This window comes from Lucilia sericata, unplaced genomic scaffold, assembly GCF_015586225.1.
Source record: "Lucilia sericata isolate MDLA Ls3-8-SP2 unplaced genomic scaffold, ASM1558622v1 Contig001782F_arrow, whole genome shotgun sequence".
Lineage (NCBI taxonomy): Eukaryota > Metazoa > Arthropoda > Insecta > Diptera > Calliphoridae > Lucilia > Lucilia sericata.
The window spans coordinates 58,045-83,156 of NW_023995681.1; the positions used below are offsets into that span (position 1 = coordinate 58,045).

Here is a 25,112-nt window from a genome sequence, read left to right on the forward strand (position 1 = left end):
ATGAAATTTGGCACATGATCTTTTATGGTACCGGAGATGAAGCCTGTTGAAAATGGTTTACATCGGTCCATTATTTCACCTAGCCCCCATACAACTGAACCCGCCGAATAGGGCTTTTAAGTTCATAATTATGTTTAATATACTCATATCTCGACAAAAAGCTGCAATAACCAAGTTGTATACAAGACTTGATGACCCCCACGAATTCCATAATAATAGGTTCTCATATGACCCTAGCCCCTATGAAAAGCCCCCATCAAAGTTTCACTTAAATGTCCACAATTTTATTCAACAATAAACGGCTTAAGTATGTATATCTAAGGCAAGGTACAATTCAACTTAAATGCTTTATTATGGCAACTAAATCACATTATATTTTTGTCAAAGGTGTAGGGTATTATATGATCGGCCTCGCCCGGCTATAATTTCTTACTTGTTTTTTATATAAATTTCTTTTGGAATGACCATCCATACACTCAAAAAAGAATCAAGCCATCCGGTCTTGAATCAATCCATATCTGTTTAATAGTACGGTAATCCCGGTTTGGCTTGAATCAAGTGCAAAATTATTGAATCAACCTCGAATCAGCCAAGCACAACACTTTCATGTTGATTTTAGCGCGATTTAAGCCTTTTTGGGATCAAATTGATTTCAGAAAGTGCTTTATTTAAGACGTATACGTCTCACACAAAGATGAGAAGGAGCAGAGGATTGACTATTTTTGGTGAGAAGCAAATGATCTTGATAAGATCAGTAGCCTTTGATAAACTGTCTGAGCTTTCGGTCTTTAAATTGCACGATCCTCAGAAGTAGGAACCACATTATCTCATTAAAGTCATGGATAATTGCTGAATTAAGTCATTTCTGTAGGTATTTGACAACTAGGCCTTAGTTGTACAAGATCTCGAAGTGCTTTACGTGAACAACTGCCTTGACGGCTTTATTTCATGAACATATTTTCCATCCACAGGTTAAGTTTCTTTGACGACTCACTACCGCCCCTTTGTGCTTCTTACACGCAATTTTTATACATGATTCTGCCGGTCCATGTAAAAGTACTCGAGCTATCTAATCTAATTGCCATAGTAGCCCCGTTGAGGAAAGACTTATTTCAGTGACCACAAGGACCTACTGTGATAAGTTGAGCGTGTTTTACAGTAAACTCCAACACGCTCAACCATGAAGGAAAATCGTCGATAAATTAAAGATTAAGTCATTACCAGCTCTGCCAAACATTACACTTCATCAGTCACACCTCAAAAACAGAACCTCAGAATTCTTCTCATTAATCAGATACAAGTATTCGATGACGTGGATCCCGAAGGAACCTTAGCCCACTTACCAACCAGGACAAAGTCCTGGTAGTCCCGTAGTACCAAATTATCTAGTGTTCTGGTTCAACTCCATGTCAAATCATTTCAAGAAAAGGCCGAAGATACATTTGATCATCAACAGTTTATAGTACCGGCAGACTAGAGCTACCGGTTGCACCTCTTTTCCTCAGGCTTGCTGTTGCAGCAAAATGTGAAGGATTATCAAGGTAAAGTCATATGAACTCTTTTTCCCGGAAATTTTTGGTGAAACCACCATCTATGTAATGTTTCCTGGACATAGTTTCTAAAGAATTTTCCAATCGCTGTTTCTGAGTGATGTAATATCTGGGATAACATCTAATTACAGCGAAAGCCTGCCAATGACAGAGAAAGTGTTCCAGCGTTTCACTGTCCTTCTCGCATGCTCTACATTCGGCTGATTGCCATGACTAATACTGTACAGATGTGCTCGTTAACCTGTGAGTTTGTAACATCATACTAAGCTCTGACTTATTCATTCTGAGGAGGCTTCTCGTCCATCTCTCGTTGGGGTCTCTGGGAAAACATCGCTGCCGAGATATTTGGATCTAATTACAGCAAAGGCCTGTCAATCATCTAGAAAGTGTTCTAGCGTTTTCACTGTTTTTCTCGCATGCTCTACATTCGGCTGATTCCGACGACTAATTTTGTATTGTGTGCTCGTTAATCTGCGAGTTTGTAACAACATACTAAGTTCGGACTTTCTCTCTTTGTGCTCACCTCATAGGATTTCAGTGGTCTAAACCAAGTGGAAGTATGGGAAGTAATTCAGCTTCCGTCCTAGGGGTCACCTCATAGGATTTCAGTAGTCTAAACCAAGTGAAAGTATGGGATTCTCTCGCCCAAGATTTTAATTCAGCCTCCGTCCTGCTTGGGTAACACCAACGGTCACCCCAGAGGAACAGTTTTGCATTCGTCAGGTTAATTTCCTTAAGCTCCCTTTCCAAGTACATTCCCTCTTTCATTGCCGATTACGCCCAGTTATTCAATGCTTGCCACTGGAAAAGTATTCGGTTATGTCTTTTTTACAGTCCCATATGATCTTAAATTTAATCTTCATAACGGCCAAATTGCCTTCTGAAATATGTTATTCTTTATTCAATCCAATCCAATTTACACATTACGTTATAGACTTCTGACTGAAAGATAGTGTTCAAATTGTTCAATGTCTATACCAGAGACGAAGATACAGGATCATAAAAACTTAATCCTTTATTCCTAGGAAAGAACGTTACATACTGTAGAGTATTTAAAGAAAAACTAAATTATATCACGGTCAAATTTTATTGAGAGAGAAAGTGATCTCTTAGGAATAAGAGATTATATTGTAAAGGTACCCTATAACAAGTTTTAGACTAAAACAATTGAGTTTAGGGAAATTCAACTACAATCTTCTAAACGCAAAGAGTTACATATGTATATTCTCAATTACAATCAAATATTTATAAGTTCTTATAGGATATTCCCAAATTCGTTAATGATTCCTCACTACTAAATGAAAATAATTTCATTCGATAAATATTGCTTTAAATACAAACTGAAATCACCCATCTTTAAATCTATTAATTGTTTAATGAGAATCCAAAATATAAAGTAAAATAAAAACAAAATCATTATACGTTGGTGAGAAAATACAAAAAAAAAAATAAAAAATAAAATATAAAGAAGAAAATAGATTTCTTTCTGATATTTTTATAAATATTTCGTTTTTGTCTAAAAGATAAAAATATTTCAAAAGAAAACTTGGTGGCAAATAGTCTGATTGTGTTATTCAAACGAAACGGTTGTTAAACAAGAAAAGAAAAATCATTTCAAAACTGCTGTTATACAAAGTATACAACCCTAAAAAAACATAAATTATAAAAGATTCAATTTATTTTTTAAAAATAAATAAAGGAAACGTATATAAAGAAATTGTATAATAAATATAATTTAAAATACAAAAGGTGTGTAAATTAAGTGCAAATTAAAAACAAAAGTTTATGGAAATATTTGTAAAAAAATTGTATTTCTTTGTGTTGACAGGAACAAAAAAAAAAAAAACATTTATTATATAAGATCAGGAAAAAAACATGATTAACAAAAGTGACTGATCAATGTCATTTTATTGAAAAATGAAAAACAAAATATTTTTTTATCTATATAAAGTTAAAACAATAAAACATTATTCCTTAATTAAAAAAAACAAATTTGGTGTTTTTTAAATAATTACAAGATATTTACAAAAATAACTGCATAATTTAAAAATAATGTCAATTATATTTAAAAAAAATATTGTACCAAAAACAGCAAAAAAAATTTTATGTTTTAGAAGGCCACAAGCAATTTGATTGATCGAAAACCAAAAAAAAAAAAAATAAAAATAAAAAATAGAATTGTACGTACAAAAATCAACACTTTTTCAAAACTATTTTGAGTGGCGTAAGGTGGTTTTCTAGCTCTCCTATCTCTGGGTTAAACACTTTCTCTCTCTCTCTCGCTATGTTTTTATATTCCTATATCTATATATTATAAAAATATCATGTTTTTTCTTTGGTTTAGGTGTTAAAAATCTTTTGTTTACAGCAAAAACATGAAAAAATAAATTCCTAATTTAACATTAATTAAATAAATACACTCTCCATCAGGCATGGGAAATTCAGTACTTTAGTAAATACACCACTCATTCCTAACTTTTTCTAATTTATAAACTTCTAATAAGTTGTCAACATAGTAGTATATAGTCTATAGTCTAGTCTATAGTCTAGTCTATAGTCTAGTCTATAGTCTAGTCTATAGTCTAGTCTATAGTCTAGTCTATAGTCTAGTCTATAGTCTAGTCTATAGTCTAGTCTATAGTCTAGTCTATAGTCTAGTCTATAGTCTAGTCTATAGTCTAGTCTATAGTCTAGTCTATAGTCTAGTCTATAGTCTAGTCTATAGTCTAGTCTATAGTCTAGTCTATAGTCTAGTCTATAGTCTAGTCTATAGTCTAGTCTATAGTCTAGTCTATAGTCTAGTCTATAGTCTAGTCTATAGTCTAGTCTATAGTCTAGTCTATAGTCTAGTCTATAGTCTAGTCTATAGTCTAGTCTATAGTCTAGTCTATAGTCTAGTCTATAGTCTAGTCTATAGTCTAGTCTATAGTCAAGTCTATAGTCTAGTCTATAGTCTAGTCTATAGTCTAGTCTATAGTCTAGTCTATAGTCTAGTCTATAGTCTAGTCTATAGTCTAGTCTATAGTCTAGTCTATAGTCTAGTCTATAGTCTAGTCTATAGTCTAGTCTATAGTCTAGTCTATAGTCTAGTCTATAGTCTAGTCTATAGTCTAGTCTATAGTCTAGTCTATAGTCTAGTCTATAGTCTAGTCTATAGTCTAGTCTATAGTCTAGTCTATAGTCTAGTCTTAGTCTAGTCTATAGTCTAGTCTATAGTCTAGTCTATAGTCTAGTCTATAGTCAGTCTATAGTCTAGTCTATAGTCTAGTCTATAGTCTAGTCTATAGTCTAGTCTATAGTCTAGTCTATAGTCTAGTCTATAGTCTAGTCTATAGTCTAGTCTATAGTCTAGTCTATAGTCTAGTCTATAGTCTAGTCTATAGTCTAGTCTATAGTCTAGTCTATAGTCTAGTCTATAGTCTAGTCTATAGTCTAGTCTATAGTCTAGTCTATAGTCTAGTCTATAGTCTAGTCTATAGTCTAGTCTATAGTCTAGTCTATAGTCTAGTCTATAGTCTAGTCTATAGTCTAGTCTATAGTCTAGTCTATAGTCTAGTCTATAGTCTAGTCTATAGTCTAGTCTATAGTCTAGTCTATAGTCTAGTCTATAGTCTAGTCTATAGTCTAGTCTATAGTCTAGTCTATAGTCTAGTCTAGTCTATAGTCTAGTCTAAAGTCTAGTCTATAGTCTAGTCTATAGTCTAGTCTATAGTCTAGTCTATAGTCTAGTCTATAGTCTAGTCTATAGTCTAGTCTATAGTCTAGTCTATAGTCTAGTCTATAGTCTAGTCTATAGTCTAGTCTATAGTCTAGTCTATAGTCTAGTCTATAGTCTAGTCTATAGTCTAGTCTATAGTCTAGTCTATAGTCTAGTCTATAGTCTAGTCTATAGTCTAGTCTATAGTCTATAGACTAGACTAGACTATAGACTAGACTAGACTAGACTATAGACTAGACTATAGACTAGACTATAGACTAGACTATAGACTAGACTATAGACTAGACTATAGACTAGACTATAGACTAGTCTATAGTCTAGTCTATAGTCTAGTCTATAGTCTAGTCTATAGTCTAGTCTATAGTCTAGTCTATAGTCTAGTCTAGTCTATAGTCTAGTCTATAGTCTAGTCTAGTCTAGTCTAGTCTATAGTCTAGTCTATAGTCTAGTCTATAGTCTAGTCTATAGTCTAGTCTATAGTCTAGTCTATAGTCTAGTCTATAGTCTAGTCTATAGTCTAGCCTATAGTCTAGTCTATAGTCTAGCCTATAGTCTAGCCTATAGTCTAGCCTATAGTCTAGTCTATAGTCTAGTCTATAGTCTAGTTTATAATCTAGTCTATATTTTAGTCTATAGTCTAGTTCGTAGTCTATTATATAGTTTAGTTTGAAGTCTAGTCTAGTCTATAGGCTAGTCTGCAGTCTAATATATAGTCAGGTTCATAGTCTAGCATATAGTGTAATTTATATAGTTTAGTTTGAAGTCTAGTCTATAGTCTAGTCTGCAGTCTAATATATAGCCAGGTTCATAGTCTAGTATGTAGTGTAATTTATAGTCTAATGGAAAATTAGTTTAGAACTTTAAAATCAAAATTTCGATTCTCCATGCCTGCACTCTCTATACTTTTCTCACCTACTTACTCCTTCGCTCTTTGCTTCATTTGAAATAATCCAAATATTTTGAAAAATAAAACAAGACAATATTTTTCTTTATAATTTTTTTTTGGTGTTTTGAATTTTTGAAAATGTTGGCCCATATACTACACATACAAACACACACAGTCATTTAAATAAAAATAAAACCACCTACGCGAAGTTTTGAAATTTTGTTAAATGTAAATATATGAACGTTTGAGAAAAAAATCATAAAATTTTTATAATAAATTAAAAAAAATAAAATGTTTAAAATTGTTATTTAAATTGTTTTGTGTTGAAAGTAAAAGTATTTTTATTATTATTATTATTAATACTAAATAATTATTTTATTTTGTTTTAAGATTTAAAATGGAAAAATCGAATCGACCTCAGCGTAATCGTCGTCATAGTAGGTTGGTTGCTGATGATTTATGTTTCAAATATGATTTCTTGTTTTTTTGTTTTTTTAATAATTTTTTAAACAAATTGTTTAATGCTTTTTTTCTTAACAAAATGACGCATGTTGTTTTATTTTTAATTAATATGTAAAAAAAAATTTAAAATAAATGTGTTCAATAACTTTATGCAATTTTAATGTATTTTTATGATTTACTGCATAATCTAAGGCGCTGTATTTTCTTCTGTAGTGGTTTTTGTAGCATAATTCTTAGTGCACATTGGGCTTATTTGTATTGCATACTTCTAGGAACTTTATTAAATTAATATTTATCATTTTCAAAGTCAACCCTTACGGGCTAAAAATGGACGGCTAGGATTGAAATAAGGCCCGATCAATACGAAAATTATCAATATTATTAAGGCTTATAATGTACTAAGTTGTATGGATTTTGAGACTAAATTAGGTTTCAACACTGCACAATCCTCTGGGTCTAGAATTTTTTCAAATTCTCTTAGCCCGTATAATTAAAGATAAATCTGGGAGTATTAAATCTAGGAAAGTGTAATTTTCTTATATTTGTTTAATAATTAATGTTTGAAATAGGAAACATCCTGGAACATTTTTTTACCAGGAACTTAACGCTGTTTTAAACTGTTTAACTATATATTTAATGCACGATTTTTGAAATAAAATAATAACAACGTTTAGTAATTAATAGTTTCATTAAATTTTAGACGCGCCTGGCCACCAGAAGATGATTTACATTATCCACGACCCGCCAAACGTTTATTTACGCCCGAAATCAAGCGTATGCTTAAAGAATGGTTAGTAAGGCGACGTGAAAACCCCTACCCCAGTCGAGAGGAGAAGAAACGTTTAGCCATCGAGACTGGTCTAACTTATACACAAATCTGTAATTGGTTTGCCAATTGGAGGCGTAAACTGAAAAATTCCGAAAGAGAAAAATCAAAAAAATCTTGGGGTCATTTAATCAAACACTATAATAACAATGCCAAGGGAAATGTAGAACAATTTAGTATATCATCGGAGGACAGTATATGGGAAGAGGAACAAGAACAGCAAAGACGAAATCGAATGAATGAAAGAGCATTAAAAGGCGAGGATTATGATGATGAAGAGTATGAGGATGATGAGGATTCATCGTTATGTGATATAGAAGGATCTAATGAATCTTCCACCGATATAGAACGTAATGGCAGTTGTGGCAGCGGAGAGACACAAGTAATGGATAACGGCTATAAACCAAATTATTATATGGATACCATGACAATGAGCAAAGATCCAGTAGAGTTATTTATAGGTAGAGAAGTGGATGTTTGACAACCACGGCCACGTGTCAAGTAACTGGCGGTGGTGGTGGTGGCAATGATAGTGCAACAAAAACCAAGTACAAACAAAAAATGATGGAAAAATATTTAAGAGATACTACTAATGATTCCTTGCAAATAAATAACAATAATATTAACATACAATCGATGGGACAACCGCATGATCAAATGTCAGCAGCCTATGTTAATGGCAATAATACAACGATTATCAAATCAGGAGCCGAACTATCCAAATGGCTAGAAAGTGCGGCTAAGTTTACACCCAATAAAAACAACTATTACATAGAATGGAATAGTAAAAGGTAAATATCTTATAATTATTTCCTAAATTAAACATAATTAAATAAATTTTCTTTTATAGAAACAAGCTTGAGAAAAAACCCATTCTTACCAAAACTACATTTCTACCAACTAATAACACGGCTAATCTACAAAACTCGAATACTACAGTTACTATGTTGCCCCTACTATATTCCACCACACCTTTAGTACAAAGAGAAAATTCTCAGGATCATCATCTCCACTATCACCATCAACACCAGCAACAGCATATTTATGATGTTATACATCATAAGGATGAATTGGATGCTGCAGAGGCTTTGGCCAATTTGGCCTTTAATTGTCGTCAGAAAATGTTAGATTCTGCCGCAAATGGTAGAAACTCTCTTTCATGGCCCTTAAATGCAATAAGTTCGTGATTTTTTAAGACAGAAATAAAGCATTTAGTTTTAAATGGTATAGAAACGTGAAAGATTCTATAAGACAAAAGCATTCCAGCACGAGATTTTATTGATTTAAAGTGCGGAAGAATAAAAATATACAAAAAAAAACCATACACAAAAAAAATCCTAAAATACTTAGTTAGAATACTAAAACGAATGTTTATTATAATAAAATAAAACTAAATTAACTAATTAAAAGACAAATTTTTTAATGATTTTAAAATTATTTTTAGATTTTAATATAAAACAAGTAAAGCTATGTTCACATCAGTAACATTTTTGACATTTTTATCCCTGTCAAAGACTATAAACTGGACTATAGACTAAACAATAGACTAGTCTAAAAACTAGACTGTAGACTATAGCCTAGTCTAAAGACTAAACTGTAGACTATAGCCTAGAATATAGACTATAGACTAGACTATAGACTAGACTATAGACTAGACTATAGACTAGACTATAGACTAGACTATAGACTAGACTATAGACTAGACTAGACTATAGACTAGACTATAGACCAGACTATATACCAGACTATAGACTAAACTATAGACTAGACTATTGACTAGACTATAGACTAGACTATAGACTAGACTATAGACTAGACTGTAGACTAGACTATAGACTAGACTATAGACTAGACTATAGACTAGACTATAGACTAGACTATAGACTAGACTATAGACTAGACTATAGACTAGACTATAGACTAGACTATAGACTAGACTATAGACTAGACTATAGACTAGACTATAGACTAGACTATAGACTAGACTATAGACTAGACTATAGACTAGACTATAGACTAGACTATAGACTAGACTATAGACTAGACTATAGACTAGACCATAGACTAGACTATAGACTAGACTATAGACTAGACTATAGACTAGACTATAGACTAGACTATAGACTAGACTATAGACTAGACTATAGACTAGACTATTGACTAGACTATAGACTAGACTATAGACTAGACTATAAACTAGACTATAGACTAGACTATAGACTAGAATATAGACTAGAATATAGACTAGACTATAGACTAGACTATAGACTAGACTATAGACTAGACTATAGACTAGACTATAGACTAGACTATAGACTAGACTATAGACTAGACTATAGACTAGACTATAGACTAGACTATAGACTAGACTATAGACTAGACTATAGACTAGACTATAGACTAGACTATAGACTAGACTATAGACTAGACTAGACTATAGACTTGACTATAGACTAAAATATAGACTAGACTGTAGACTAAACTAGACTATAGACTAGTCTATAGACTAGACTATAGACTAGACTATAGACTAGTCTATAGACTAGACTATAGACTAGACTATAGACTAGTCTATAGACTAGACTATAGACTAGACTATAGACTAGACTATAGACTAGACTATAGACTAGACTATAGACTAGACTATAGACTAGACTATAGACTAGACTATAGACTAGACTATAGACTAGACTATAGACTAGACTATAGACTAGACTATAGACTAGACTATAGACTAGACTATAGACTAGACTATAGACTAGACTATAGACTAGACTATAGACTAGACTATAGACTAGACTATAGACTAGACTATAGACTAGACTGTTGACTAGACTATAGACTAGACTATAGACTAGACTATAGACTAGACTATAGACTAGACTATAGACTAGACTATAGACTAGACTATAGACTAGACTATAGACTAGACTATAGACTAGACTATAGACTAGACTATAGACTAGACTATAGACTAGACTATAGACTAGACTATAGACTAGACTATAGACTAGACTATAGACTAGACTATAGACTAGACTATAGACTAGACTATAGACTAGACTATAGACTAGACTATAGACTAGACTATAGACTAGACTATAGACTAGTCTATAGACTAGACTATAGACTAGACTATAGACTAGAGTATAGACTAGACTATAGACTTGACTATAGACTAAAATATAGACTAAACTGTAGACTAAACTAGACTATAGACTAGTCTATAGACTAGACTATAGACTAGACTATAGACTAGACTATAGACTAGACTATAGACTAGACTATAGACTAGACTATAGACTAGACTGTAGACTGGACTATAGACTGGACTATATACTAGACTATAGACTGGACTATAGACTAGACTATAGACTAGACTATAGACTAGATTATACACTAGATTATACACTAGACTATAGACCAGACTGGAATATAGACTAGATTATTGATTAGACTAATGACTAGACTATAGATTAGGCAATAAATTGGGCTGTAGTCTTAACTCTAGACTAGACTATAGACTAGCCTGTAGACCAGACTATAGATAAAACTTTTGTGGGTCTACGATTCGTATTTCGAATGACAAAATCAATAAACAAATGGGGGTTTTATAAGATGGTGATATAAAAATGAGCTCTGAAATGAACTCTATTATCTAAAAGTTTTGAGGGCAATCAAAATTTCAAAAACCATGAATATCGTTTTAAATGAGCGTTGTTTTAAAAAATTTAATTGGATCTGAGATCATATGGTTTGTGAGCTAAAAATAACATTTAAAAACGTGTTTAATGTAGCACGATTTGGATTTAATATTCCTAAAAAGTGTATTGTTTATTCATATAAGATTTCTGTCTTGTTTATAACATTTAAAAAATTATAAATGTTTCGGAAGGTATTTTCTTATACAAAATAAAATTGTGGAAAACTGACTCACCTTTTATTTTAAAATAGTCTTCTTTTTTGCTTGAATCATCTTATTTTGATAGATTGAAATTATTGCAAATACTTTGATAACCGATTTTTAACCGACATTTGAAAACGTGTTGATGTTAAAATGCCATTAAAAATTACACTACCGTTGTCAAAATAATAACGAAATTTTTACTCAAACACAAATTTAAATTAACCTCTTACCGAATACACAATGGAATTGTTTTTCCTTTGATTACCCTAAAGACGAATTCAAAATAACAGATTACCGAATATAAATAACGATAAGACGAAAGCTCTAAAGAAAATTGGATTTTTTTAACCTTAACGAAAGAAATTGCAATTTAAGAAATAATTTAACACCGTGGCAATTATTTATATTAAAAGGAGGAATTTAAAAAAAATTATTTTATTGATTTTCCCGATAACTTTAAAACTTTAACTTTTTTTAGAAAACACTACCGACATTTTGGCATTCTCACGCTCGACTTTACATTAAACCGCTCGTTACATTCATCGAAAGAGAAACACTGCAATAGAAAAAATTAATAAAATTTATTAAAATCAAAGCTAATATACGTAATTAGATAATTTAAATAAAACAATTTTTAAACCTTTATTATTTCATATTTCGAAGGAGTTTGATTTGATTAAAAAAAGTTATAGATTTTTGTCCATATAACAATGAAAGAAAAAATTGAAAAACGTCAAAACCCTTTGAGTAAAGTCTTCTCTGAATCTGCATCTTATCTCAGGTCTCCATCAGATAATGGATTAAAACTAAAAACAAAAAATTCCATTTTGTGACAAGCGTATAGTAATCAAACCTTAATTTGTTATTTTAAAGTTTTTTTTTTTTATTATTCTTTCAAACATTTTAAAAAAACTAACAAACAAATCATATTGTATGCTTAACAATCTCTTACTATTCCTTAGTTCCTTCTTCTTTATTCCCCGCTTCCTTATCGGCATCACTAACAGACGACTCTCCCGACTTAGCATAGACATCCAAAACATTTACGAAATTGTTTTGATGGGCTTCTAAATTTTGCACCAATGTACTGGCGGCCGTATTAAGAGTATGAACTAATTCAGCTTGTGCCGACTGCAGACTAGGCAATTGAGCATAATTCATAAATTCATTGCGACTTAAGAGGGTGTTGTCAACAATACCCGCCAATAGTAACATTTGAGGTACTTTACGGGTAATTTTCAGCAGTTGTGAGACCTTTTGTTCTGGTGAAAATACTATGCATTGTTGTGATTCAAATAGGGGAAGAATGGCTTCGTAACGGGAACCCTCTACTGCCTTACGCACTAGTTTGGGACCATACATTTTCAATTGCATATTTTGTTTGTGCAATTGTACTCTTACATCAAAGAAGTCATCGGAATTTATGGAATTCAAATGAAAAATGGCCACCATTTTTGAGTGATCCAACCAGTTGCGCACTTCTCTGGAAATAATATCATTGTAGGGATTCTCCTCTACAGTGCGTGTACGTTTCTCAAAACAAGTACTGGTCTTAGGAGGCTCAGGATAGCGGGGTGTTGTTACCGCCACAACAAGAGCACGTTCATAGTGTGGTTTCTTTGGGCGTTGTATGTTAATTTTACCGCGATAACGTTGAAATTGCAGCAGAGGAGAACGTTTGATCTGTTGAAAAAGTTCTGCCCAAAGGTGCACCAAAAAAAGGAAAATATTGTGGTTATACAACAGAGATTTGTTTATAGGTATGACCGGGAAATCTTTACACTTACCAGTTTTTATTAACTGGGACATATTGTTAGTTGTTTACTTGTTAGTTAAGTTACGACTTTAAGTTAAATATTAGCAATTTTTTAATGTTTTATTTAAAATTTATAAAAAGATTAAGCGAACAATTGTAGAATTGCTCGTGTTTTCGTTTGATTTGTGTGTGTGTAAAGCAAACTGTCAAAAACAGCTGTTTTGCTTTTATATCAATCACAATTATATTTCTCTGTTATTCACAATCAATTTTCCAATAGGAAACTTTAGTAGAGAATAAAAAGCAATCCACAAGTTGGAATACTTCAGGAGTAAAAGATGTACGGAAGTCATTCATCACACCTCAATATTCTGCAAATATTTCCCGCAAGAGTTCTGGCTAACAAATAAGCCGGAACTCATATTTTCCACAAACATGTCACCTGTATCTATTGGCAATTGTCCTCTGAGACAAAACAATAACAAATATGTATGTATGCCAATGATCATTAAGCTAAATACAAGAACAGAAACAAATGCAGCAACTGCTCCATGTACAAAATATTCAATAAACAAAAAATTAACAATATTAACAACAACCGGATGCTACTTTTTCTCTACTACACATCTATCATCAACACTTGACCTGCCACAACATTTAACATAGTCCACCATCTTTTTATTTCCTTTTATTAGTAAAATCTACAAGTTATTCACACAAAATACGCCATCTTACCTTTAGCACTTATTTTGCTTTTTTTCTATCAACACATGACGACATATTATTACTTGTATAAGTTTTAATTTAATTTAACACTTATATTACCAAAATTAAATTTATTTATCACTTTTTAATTAAAAAATACACATTCTTTTAAGACCGACACTTCTTTAGCATTACTTCGCGCACTTTTTAATAGATACTAAAAAAGAAAACGAATTCAATATGTCATTTCACTTTGAACTAAGCTTTTTTCCTAGAGATGGTAAATTATGATTTGACAGTTGATATTAGGGTGACCAGATGTATGCACCTATTTGGCAGTTATTTTAAATGCAAATTAAAGCATTTATTTTTACAAATAAGTTTGTTTGCTAAAATTTAACTTAAAAACTAGTCCTTTAATAAGAAAATAAAAGTTTTCGAATGATATTAGGTTAGGTTAAGAAGGAATATGCACAAAAAACTGCAACTCCACTTGGAGATTGTAATTCAAATAAGGTGAAGAAGCAAGTATTTATACTGCAAGTTCAATATTTATAGCGTCAACATTGATACAAACTATTGATTTAAAAAATAAGAAGTGGGTTCTATAAATCGAATTATGAACAATCGACAGAAAATTCGAAAGCTGTTTAAAATCTAACGAAAAATTAAAAAATAAACGTTTTTTATTTTTAATGCTGGAAACATTAAATTTTTAGCATGAACATTATAAAAGAAGTCGAAAAGTGAACAAAGTCAGTATTAAAAAAGTTACAATTGTTAAAATAAAAAACAAAACGTTGTAGATTACAATAAGTCGACTCTTTGTTTCAAATGTAGAACTCTAATGCATAATGTTCTATAAATCGACTTTAGAACAATCGACTTTTTTCGATTGACAATAAGTCGACTCTATGTTTCAAATGTAGAACTCTAATACATAATGTTCTATAAATCGACTTTAGAACAATCGACTTTTTTCTAATTGATAAGTTATTATTGACATTTGACATAGTCAACAAAACATTGTCAAATACATACATACATACATACATATGTATGTATGCGACTGCTCCTTAAGCTAGATACACGAAAAGACTTAACTACAACTGCATCAAAAACAACAACAATTGCATCAACGCACCTACTAGATATTTTCACAAAAAATTAACCAAGGCAAATTAATACCAATTAAATTAGTAACAACCGGATAATATTTTTCCACTTAAGTATGCAAAACACTACCACCAACACTTGACCAGCCCCAATAGCTAACAGAGGCAACCATTTTTTTATATTTTTTTTTTTTTATTAGCTAAATCTACAAATTATTCACAAAATTACGCATCTTACCTTTTAAAACTTATTTTATTATTTTTAAGTATTTACAAGCAAACAACTGTTGAATTTTATCACTTTTATAACTTTAACATTTAAATTAATTTATATTCTTATATTTTGCATTTTTTAATTAATAAATATATTTTCTTTTAAGGACTAATATTTCCTCGATGTTTCTTCACGCACTGTTTAGAGTAAACTAAAAACTATGCGAATTTAAGAAGTTAATTCGCCTTAAATGAAGCTTTTTCTTTAGAGTTGTTAGACTATTGTGATTCAACAGTTTATTTAGATCGGATATGCTTATGACGTTTGTTATTGTAGTTGTATCAGTGATGCATGCAAAGTCAGTGTGGCTGAATTGATAGACAAACAGTGATACAGACCAACAGACTGACAGATAGATAGATAGATAGATAGATAGATAGATAGATAGATAGATAGATAGATAGATAGATAGATAGATAGATAGATAGATTAGATAGATAGATAGATAGATAGATAGATAGATAGATAGATAGATAGATAGATAGATAGATAGATAGATAGATAGATAGATAGATAGATAGATAGATAGATAGATAGATAGATAGATAGATAGATAGATAGATAGATAGATAGATAGATAGATAGATAGATAGATAGATAGATAGATAGATAGATAGATAGATAGATAGATAGATAGATAGATAGATAGATAGATAGATAGATAGATAGATAGATAGATAGATAGATAGATAGATAGATAGATAGATAGATAGATAGATAGATAGATAGATAGATAGATAGATAGATAGATAGATAGATAGATAGATAGATAGATAGATAGATAGATAGATAGATAGATAGATAGATAGATAGATAGATAGATAGATAGATAGATAGATAGATAGATAGATAGATAGATAGATAGATAGATAGATAGATAGATAGATAGATAGATAGATAGATAGATAGATAGATAGATAGATAGATAGATAGATAGATAGATAGATAGATAGATAGATAGATAGATAGATAGATAGATAGATAGATAGATAGATAGATAGATAGATAGATAGATAGATAGATAGATAGATAGATAGATAGATAGATAGATAGATAGATAGATAGATAGATAGATAGATAGATAGATAGATAGATAGATAGATAGATAGATAGATAGATAGATAGATAGATAGATAGATAGATAGATAGATAGATAGATAGATAGATAGATAGATAGATAGATAGATAGATAGATAGATAGATAGATAGATAGATAGATAGATAGATAGATAGATAGATAGATAGATAGATAGATAGATAGATAGATAGATAGATAGATATAGATAGATAGATAGATAGATAGATAGATAGATAGATAGATAGATAGATAGATATATAGATAGATAGATAGATAGATAGATAGATAGATAGATAGATAGATAGATAGATAGATAGACGATAGATAGATAGATAGATCAGATAAGATAGATAGATAGATAGATAGATCGATAGATAGGATAGATAGATAGATAGATAGATAGATAGATAGATAGATAGATAGATAGATAGATAGATAGATAGATAGTAGATAGATAGATAGATAGATAGATAGTAGATAGATAGATAGATAGATAGATAGCATAGTAGATAGATAGATAGATAGATAGTATATAGATAGATAGATATATAGATAGATAGATAGATATAGATAGATAGATCGATATAGAGATAGATGATATATAGATATATAGATAGATATATAGATATATAGATAGATAGATGATGATAGATAGATAGATAGATAGATAGATAGATAGATAGATAGATAGATAGATAGATAGATAGATAGATAGATAGATAGATAGATAGATAGATAGATAGATAGATAGATAGATAGATAGATAGATAGATAGATAGATAGATAGATAGATAGATAGATAGATAGATAGATAGATAGATAGATAGATAGATAGATAGATAGATAGATAGATAGATAGATAGATAGATAGATAGATAGATAGATAGATAGATAGATAGATAGATAGATAGATAGATAGATAGATAGATAGATAGATAGATAGATAGATAGATAGATAGATAGATAGATAGATAGATAGATAGATAGATAGATAGATAGATAGATAGATAGATAGATAGATAGATAGATAGATAGATAGATAGATATATAGATAGATAGATAGATAGATAGATAGATAGATAGATAGATAGATAGATAGATAGATAGATAGATAGATAGATAGATAGATAGATAGATAGATAGATAGATAGATAGATAGATAGATAGATAGATAGATAGATAGATAGATAGATAGATAGATAGATAGATAGATAGATAGATAGATAGATAGATAGATAGATAGATAGATAGATAGATAGATAGATAGATAGATAGATAGATAGATAGATAGATAGATAGATAGATAGATAGATAGATAGATAGATAGATAGATAGATAGATAGATAGATAGATAGATAGATAGATAGATAGATAGATAGATAGATAGATAGATAGATAGATAGATAGATAGATAGATAGATAGATAGATAGATAGATAGATAGATAGATAGATAGATAGATAGATAGATAGATAGATAGATAGATAGATAGATAGATAGATAGATAGATAGATAGATAGATAGATAGATAGATAGATAGATAGATAGATAGATAGATAGATAGATAGATAGATAGATAGATAGATAGATAGATAGATAGATAGATAGATAGATAGATAAATAAATAAATAAAGAAATAGGTAGAAGAACTGCAAGAATTGCGATTTGAATTTTAAAAGAGAAGCAACAAGTTTGCTGCAAGTTAAATATTTATCGCTTCAACAATGATACACACTTTAGATTTAAAAAAAAATAGTTATTCTTTTGGGGTTCTATAAGTCGACCTATAACTACAATATTTTTATTGAAAACCGCCACAAAAGATGATAAAAAGGAACATTCGAAAGATGCTTAAAATCTATCCAAAATTTTAAAAATAAACGTTTTTTATAAACATTGTAAGAGAAGTCAATAAGTGAACAAAGTCAGTATTAAAAAAGTCAAAAAGTTAATAATTTAAACTAAAAAACGAAACTTTGTTGATTACATTAAGTCGACTTTTTGTTTCAAATATAGAACTCTAATGCATAATGTTCTATAAATCGACTTAAGAACAATCGACTTTTTTTGAATTGTTAAGTTATTATTGACATTTGACATTGACAAAACATTGTCAAATACATTCGTACATACACACATATGTATGTATGTATGCACATATGTATGCGACTGCTCCTTAAGCTAGATACACGAAAAGACTTAACTACAACAACAACTGCATCAAAACAACAACAATTGCATCAATGTACCTAATAGATATTTTCACAAAATAAAACCAAAACAAATTAATTCCAATTAGATTAGTAACAACCGGATGATCCTTTTCCACCTAAGTACATATGTAAAACACTACCAACAACACTTGACCAGCCTCAACAGTTAACAGAGACAAAAATTTTTTCATTTTCATTTATTAGCTAAATCTACATGTTATTCACAAAAAGTACGCCATCTTACCCTGAAAACTTATTTTAATACTTTTATGTATTTACAAGCAAATAACTCTTGAAATTTTATCACTTTTATAAACTTTAAGATTTAAATTAATTTATTTTATTTTGCACTTTTTATTTAATGAATACCTTTTCTTATAAGGACTGATACTTCCTCGATGTTCTTTCACGCACTGTTTAGAGTAAACTAAAAACTATGCGAATTTAACAAGTTAATTCGCCTTAAATTAAGCTTTTTCTTTAGAGATGTTAGACTATTGTGATTCGACAGTTAATTGCGATCGGATGTGCTAAAGATGTTTGTCGTTATATCTGGCAGTTATTTTCAATTTAAATGCAAATTTAATTATTTCTTCGTTTTAAAATTTGTTTAGGTAGATATTGATGTAGTTATTTCAATAACGTTATCTGTGACCAATAGTTTCAAGTGCCCGGAACTGCTCACCTTTTGGCAGATGGCGTGCAAGCAAAATCAAAGTTATGGGAACACTACTCAAAATCAAATTTTGTTATGGTGGAGATGATAAAAATTGTTATCGATATTATCTGTAAATCAATGTGGCCAAGTTTCAGTAAAAACAACTAATCATAAGTAGGGTTCTATACTAGGGTTCTATAAATCGACTTTCGAATAATCGAACAATCGACTTTTTGTCGAAAAAAGTCGAAAAGTCGAAGTCGAATATTTTGTTCCAAAAAGTCGATAACTCGACTATCGTCCATGAAATAAGTCGAAAAGTCGACTTTGTAAATAAAAGTCGAAAAGTCAAAAAATCGGAAAGTCGAAAAAAGTTGAAAAGTCGAAAAAAGTCGATAAGTTGAAAAAGTCGAAGAAAGTCGAAAAAAGTCGAAACGTCGAAAAAAGTCGAAAAGTCGGAAAAAGTCGGAAAAGTTGAAAAGTCGAAAAGAGTCGAAAATTTTAAAAAAGTGGAAAAGAGGTCAAAAACTCTAAAATAGTCGGAAAAACTCGAAAAAAGTAAAAAAAATAGTCGAAAATAGTCGAAATAAATCGAAAATAGTCAAAAAGTCGAAAAGTCGAAAAAAGTCGAAAAAAGTCGAAAAGTCGGAAAAAGTCGAAAAGTCGGAAAAAGTCGAAAAGTCGACCATTTATAAAATACTAAAAGTCGAAAAGTCTAAAAGTCGACTTTTAAATAAATGAAAAAGGTCGAAAAATCGACTTTTCATAAAATGGAAAAAGTCGAAAGGTCGAAAAGTCGACTTTTAACTAAATGCAAAAAGTCGAAAAGTCGACTTTTCGTTTCAACTACAGAACCCTATTCTATACATGATGTAATAAGAAAATTTTTTGCGTATTTCACAATATTACCTATAAAACCGTCGTTACATTTAAATTGTATTCGCAGCAGGACAACGTCTTATTGGTGGTTCATCTGAATTTCTTCATTTGGAACCCTTTTATCAGCATTTTCATTCATAATTTTTGGTTTGAAATTTTTTCTTTAGAAAACACAAATTTAATTTTTATGTTAGAATAAATAAATAAATTATTTTTGACATAACCCAAGCACTTTTTAAATAAACAAATAAAAATCAGCTGCCTTGACGATTTCACCTTACTTAGTGCATCCTGGTTCTATATAGGTAAAGTCGAAGTGCTATACATCAACACCTGCCATGACGGCCTTATTTCACGATAGTACTTTTACAACTACAGGATGAGCATTTAGACCACTCACAATCGCCCCTTTGTAACATGCAAGGAACACGCTCATGTACTAGAGCTATCTAATCTTTGACCATTGTTGACCCGTTGCGTAACTTCCGAGATGCAAAAACATAATATCCGTTTCATTCATAATTTAGCTCTTTTTATCGTTTAAGGGTAATCTGGCCGTCCTTCTTTTGCTGCCTTCGAGAGTTTTGCGTTTCACTCTCGCATTGGTTTAATGTGTGGCGTCGCATAACTGTACCGCGTTACGATTCTTCGAAGTTTCATGCATTAACCATATGCATTCTTTTTGATGACCTAAAAATTTCTTTGATACATGGTGGAATACCAAACACAACTCGTTTAAGATTTTGGTGGAGACCAGTAAACTCAGGAGCGGAGTTCGGGAGTTCCAGCTTCCTATACGAAGGTATAGGTCCGATTGGCAGTTCTTGGACGAGGCTCTTTTAGGCGAAAGCCGTAATTGGTGAAGGCGTTATGAATATTTCGATGCCAAATAATCCCCCCTTAGTGGTATCATACTGTTGAGAGGGCAACTGAAAATTAAAAACAAACAAAACAAACATAATTTCCGTTTACAAACACCCAGATGGAATGGCTTCTATTGATTCGACAACAGCACCTAGAGAGTAATCGGTAGACCGATAGTAATTTCAAAATTGGGTTTAAATTTATACAAAACAAACTTCAAGAAATAAATTAAAATTTGAGTTTTAATTAGTTTATTAAAGAGTTATTATTTCATTCCGCTGCATTATACTATAAAATGCTAAATAAATAATTTTGAAAGATAAATGTCCTTTCTAAATTAAAGTGAAGCAAACCATTTCCATAACAATCCTCAATATTGGAACATTCTTTATTCTATATCACATTTTTTCTTTTTTGCGGCCAAAGAATTTCTAAGAGATTTTCTTTTATTAACATTTGTGCTCTTGGATTTAAGATCAATACCACCAACATTATCCAAATCTGGTTTTACTTGCTCAACATTATTTAAATTTACCGTTTTATATTTAGCTTCAACACCAATACTATCCAAATCTGTCTTAACGTCCATAACATCGGCTATAATTATTTTAGACTCATCACTTCCAAATTGTGAAGGAATGTCGTTGTCACAATTTTCCTTTTTGATCTCACCTCTTTCCTCATGTCTATCCACGTGGTTTTTAAAATCTTTCCGGCCAATTAATTTGGAACCGCAGATATCACAAGTATATTTCACACGTTCAGCATCGTGTGTTTCCATATGCTTATTTAAAGAAGACTTACTTCTTAATATTTTGTAACATATTAAACATATATGGTCGGGCCATTCATTAGGTGGATGCGTTTGCTTTAAATGTTCTGTTCTTTGGTGTGATGTTGCTAAAACTTCCGGACAAATGGAGCACTTAAATGTGCCTTGGGCAAAGTGTTTTCTACGAAAATGTCCATAGAGTACACCCAAAGAATTGCAACGAGCATAGCATAGATTGCATATGAATGAACGGTAGGGCATATGTGTCAACTTATGTTTTAGGCGTTGGGTTAAAACGGTTGGCAAATTTAGCTTACATGTTAGACATTTCAGCGAACCATTAGAATCTTTAAAGCTCACATTTGATTCATCGAAAAAATCATGTTGAGTGGTAATGTGTGTATGCCAGTCCTTTTGGTTGGATATACCTTCATTACACTCCGGACAGGCAAAGTTAATAAATTCAGCAAACTCATTGAGTACATGAGAATTGAGGTTGGGTTTAGCTAATTGAGGTGCTGTTGCAGTAGGCTGATATTCGGTTACATCTTCTTTATTTGGGCTAAGTTCATCTCTTTCTTTTAATGACCGCACTAAATTTAAAGGTTTGAAATAGTGAACCTTTTGCATATGACCAATACAAGTCCTATGCTTAAAATAGGATAATGTACATAAGGGACATTTAAAGATCTTTTGATCAAAATGTGTGTACACATGTTTCAATAGGTCATGTGCGTCGGTTTGTAAGACTTTCTTTTGGCAAACTATACACGACATCAAATTATCCGCTCCAGAGTCTAGGGAAAAGAATTCCTTAAAATTGTTGTGCTCATCTTGGAAATGTGTGAAAGCTTCATTAGCATCAGTGAATTTTTGGTAGTTACAGAAGGAACATTGTATCTCTACCTCAGCTGGATTGATTATATTTGGTTTTAAAACCTGCTTAATATAATCTCTATCTTCGTCATCATTACAACGTTTCACCACATGATTAACGGCCATTTTAAATGTCGCCAATGTTAGCTTACAGTGACGGCATTTGTAGGGCTTAAATGGTAAATGTTGAAAACGATGAGCATGTAATTGTACCGGATTATTTGCTACCATAGTATGGCAAATGACACAACGCAACTTATTGTTGTCTGCAGTTGCTACCACCTTCATTTCCAAACCTTTAAGGGTATCAATTGCATGAATACTTCTTAGATGTTGTTGCCATTTATGCAATTTATTAAACTCTTCCTTACAAAATGGACAGACATGTGCAATATACTCTTCAAATTCCTCTAAATTTTTGATAATATTCTTTCCTCTGTTACTTTCTCTTACATCTTTATATCGTCTGCCATAATATTGCATCATTTTAGGGCACATGTGCCCATTATGGCCATAACAACTTTTTTTACCACAAAATTTACATGACCAATAGCTTGAACTTTCATGTTCTAGATAATGCTTTAGGAATGTTAGAGTATCATTTTTGGGATACACTCTGTGACATTTTAAACATGCTAAGTATTCCTTATCCTCAAAAATTTTTCGAAAATTCAATACATTCCAGGAGTTTAATTCGTGTTGCAACATTAAATGTTGAAAATACAATTCCTCATCCGAAAAACGTTTATGTGAGCATAGATGGCAATTGTAACGAAATTTCTCCTGATTTTCCTGGGGATGTTTGAACATGAAATGATGCCAAAATTTTACGTATTTATTGTTGGCATAAGTGTTATGACAAATTGGACACTTTAAGCATTTTTTTGCATAACCCGATTTATTAAACTCATCCACAACTTCGGGATGCAGTTCTACGAAATGCATTTTAATACGTTTTGTTATTATATGACTGCATATTTTGCACTTTTTCTCCGTCAATTCTTCAGTATTTTCACGGTGTCTAAATGTATGTTTATACATGATAAAATCATTATGATATTCTCGTTGGCATTTCTTACACGTACCGGTCTGCTTATTCATATTATAATAATCTTTTTGAACTTTTTTAATAGCATCTCCATGATTTAGTTCTATATGTACGCGCAGCTCTTTATAGGTCGCAATTTGTTCATTACATTCTGGACAGGTATGGTGAACATAAGTTTTAAATAGCCAATATTTTAATGGAAATAAAATATTCGTCTTAGACCCATTGTCTTCTAAAACGATGTGCTTTTTATCCATATCTTCAGCGTATAGCTCCAATTGCAAATTATATTCTGTATTAATATTACCCTCATTATCGGATTCATCAACTTCTTCATCCTCATTATCGGTATCATCCTCACCAATATCTTCATTTGGATCATAAAAATCATCCTGCTCATTCTCCTGGTCTTCCTCCCCTCGTTATCTTCATCATAATCTTCGTTTTCATCTAAATATTCAATTGCATAATGTTCATTGGAGGACTCATTTTTAATATAATCATGGGAGTTAGTATCTTCCCCAAATTCCTGACAATATTCTTCATAATAATTATTTTGTTCATCTTCTAATTTTATTGGCAACCATTGAACATCACTTTCAATTATAAGCTCCGATTCTTCTTCCTTTATTTTGTTAAGCATTATATTGGATTCATCATATTCATCTTCAATATTATTTGCTTCTATCTTTATGTTAATATCCATATTTGTAACAGCTTCAGTTTCCGAAATTTCTTTCCTGGAAGAAAATTATTCGTCGTGTTTATGTCAATGTATATATACATTTGTATGTGTATAACTTACCTCTCCTTTTAGTAGGTTACATGCAAAGAAAAATGGACAAAGTTGAGGAACGCTACTCCAAATCAAACAAAAGTTTGCAAAGCATTTTTCCTACAGTACAACAAAATAAACACCTTTTTAGGGATAGTATTTATATTTGTTAATATAATATTAGTTATCGATATCATATGTAAATCAGTGTTGCCAATTTGCAATAAAAAGAATAATTTATCTTGCTCTGACGGGAAGTTGAATAATGCCATGTTTTCACGAATATACGTTTCCACGGCACATTCAAAATTCATTTTGACATGCTGTTTTCTTCTTTGTGTCTATTCAGCTATGTATGTCCGTCTATGTGTCCATGTAAACCTTGTGTGCATGCTACCGGTCGCAATTTTCAAGATAATTTTATATACTTCTCTTAACCGAAGGACGAAAATGTTTGAAACCGGTCTATTTTTTCACCTAGACCCCATACAACCGTAAACATTAAACTTTTAACATAAACAGTCAAAAAATATAACTAAAAAAAGTCGAAAAGTCGACTTTATGATTTAACATTGATCATGTATATTATTATAAATCACAACCCAATCGATTAATTTATTTAAAAGGGGGAATTAAAATTGAGTTCTTGAGATCTTTAGTTCAATATAAAAATTAAAAATTTACTGAACTGTAGAGGAGATCGTTCAACAAATTTATTTATTTATAAACAAACAATAATAGCGTCCTGATA

The 25,112-nt window shown here is 31.0% G+C and overlaps 3 protein-coding genes across 3 annotated transcripts; 1 reads left to right on the forward strand and 2 right to left on the reverse strand.

The window, feature by feature from the left end:
• The first annotated feature begins 3,096 nt into the window (after positions 1-3,096).
• Positions 3,097-8,761, forward strand: LOC119612637 (uncharacterized protein DDB_G0288805). Its single transcript, XM_037968467.1, is given in 5 exon segments — positions 3,097-3,299; positions 6,545-6,595; positions 7,317-7,915; positions 7,918-8,233; positions 8,293-8,761. Coding segments are annotated over 4 exon segments (1,296 nt in total). The 5' UTR covers positions 3,097-3,299; positions 6,545-6,551; the 3' UTR covers positions 8,630-8,761.
• A 3,240-nt stretch (positions 8,762-12,001) lies between these two features.
• LOC119612638 (39S ribosomal protein L10, mitochondrial) lies at positions 12,002-13,335 on the reverse strand. Its single transcript, XM_037968468.1, has 3 exons — positions 13,137-13,335; positions 12,302-13,046; positions 12,002-12,155 (listed from the first exon to the last, which is right to left on the reverse strand). Exons 1-3 carry the CDS (start codon positions 13,156-13,158, stop codon positions 12,122-12,124), a joined length of 801 nt encoding a protein of 266 aa, XP_037824396.1. The 5' UTR covers positions 13,159-13,335; the 3' UTR covers positions 12,002-12,121.
• Positions 13,336-21,124: 7,789 nt separating this feature from the next.
• LOC119612636 (zinc finger protein Xfin-like) lies at positions 21,125-24,532 on the reverse strand. Its single transcript, XM_037968466.1, has 2 exons — positions 24,392-24,532; positions 21,125-24,326 (listed from the first exon to the last, which is right to left on the reverse strand). Exon 2 carries the CDS (start codon positions 23,841-23,843, stop codon positions 21,279-21,281), a length of 2,565 nt encoding a protein of 854 aa, XP_037824394.1. The 5' UTR covers positions 23,844-24,326; positions 24,392-24,532; the 3' UTR covers positions 21,125-21,278.
• Positions 24,533-25,112: the final 580 nt, after the last annotated feature.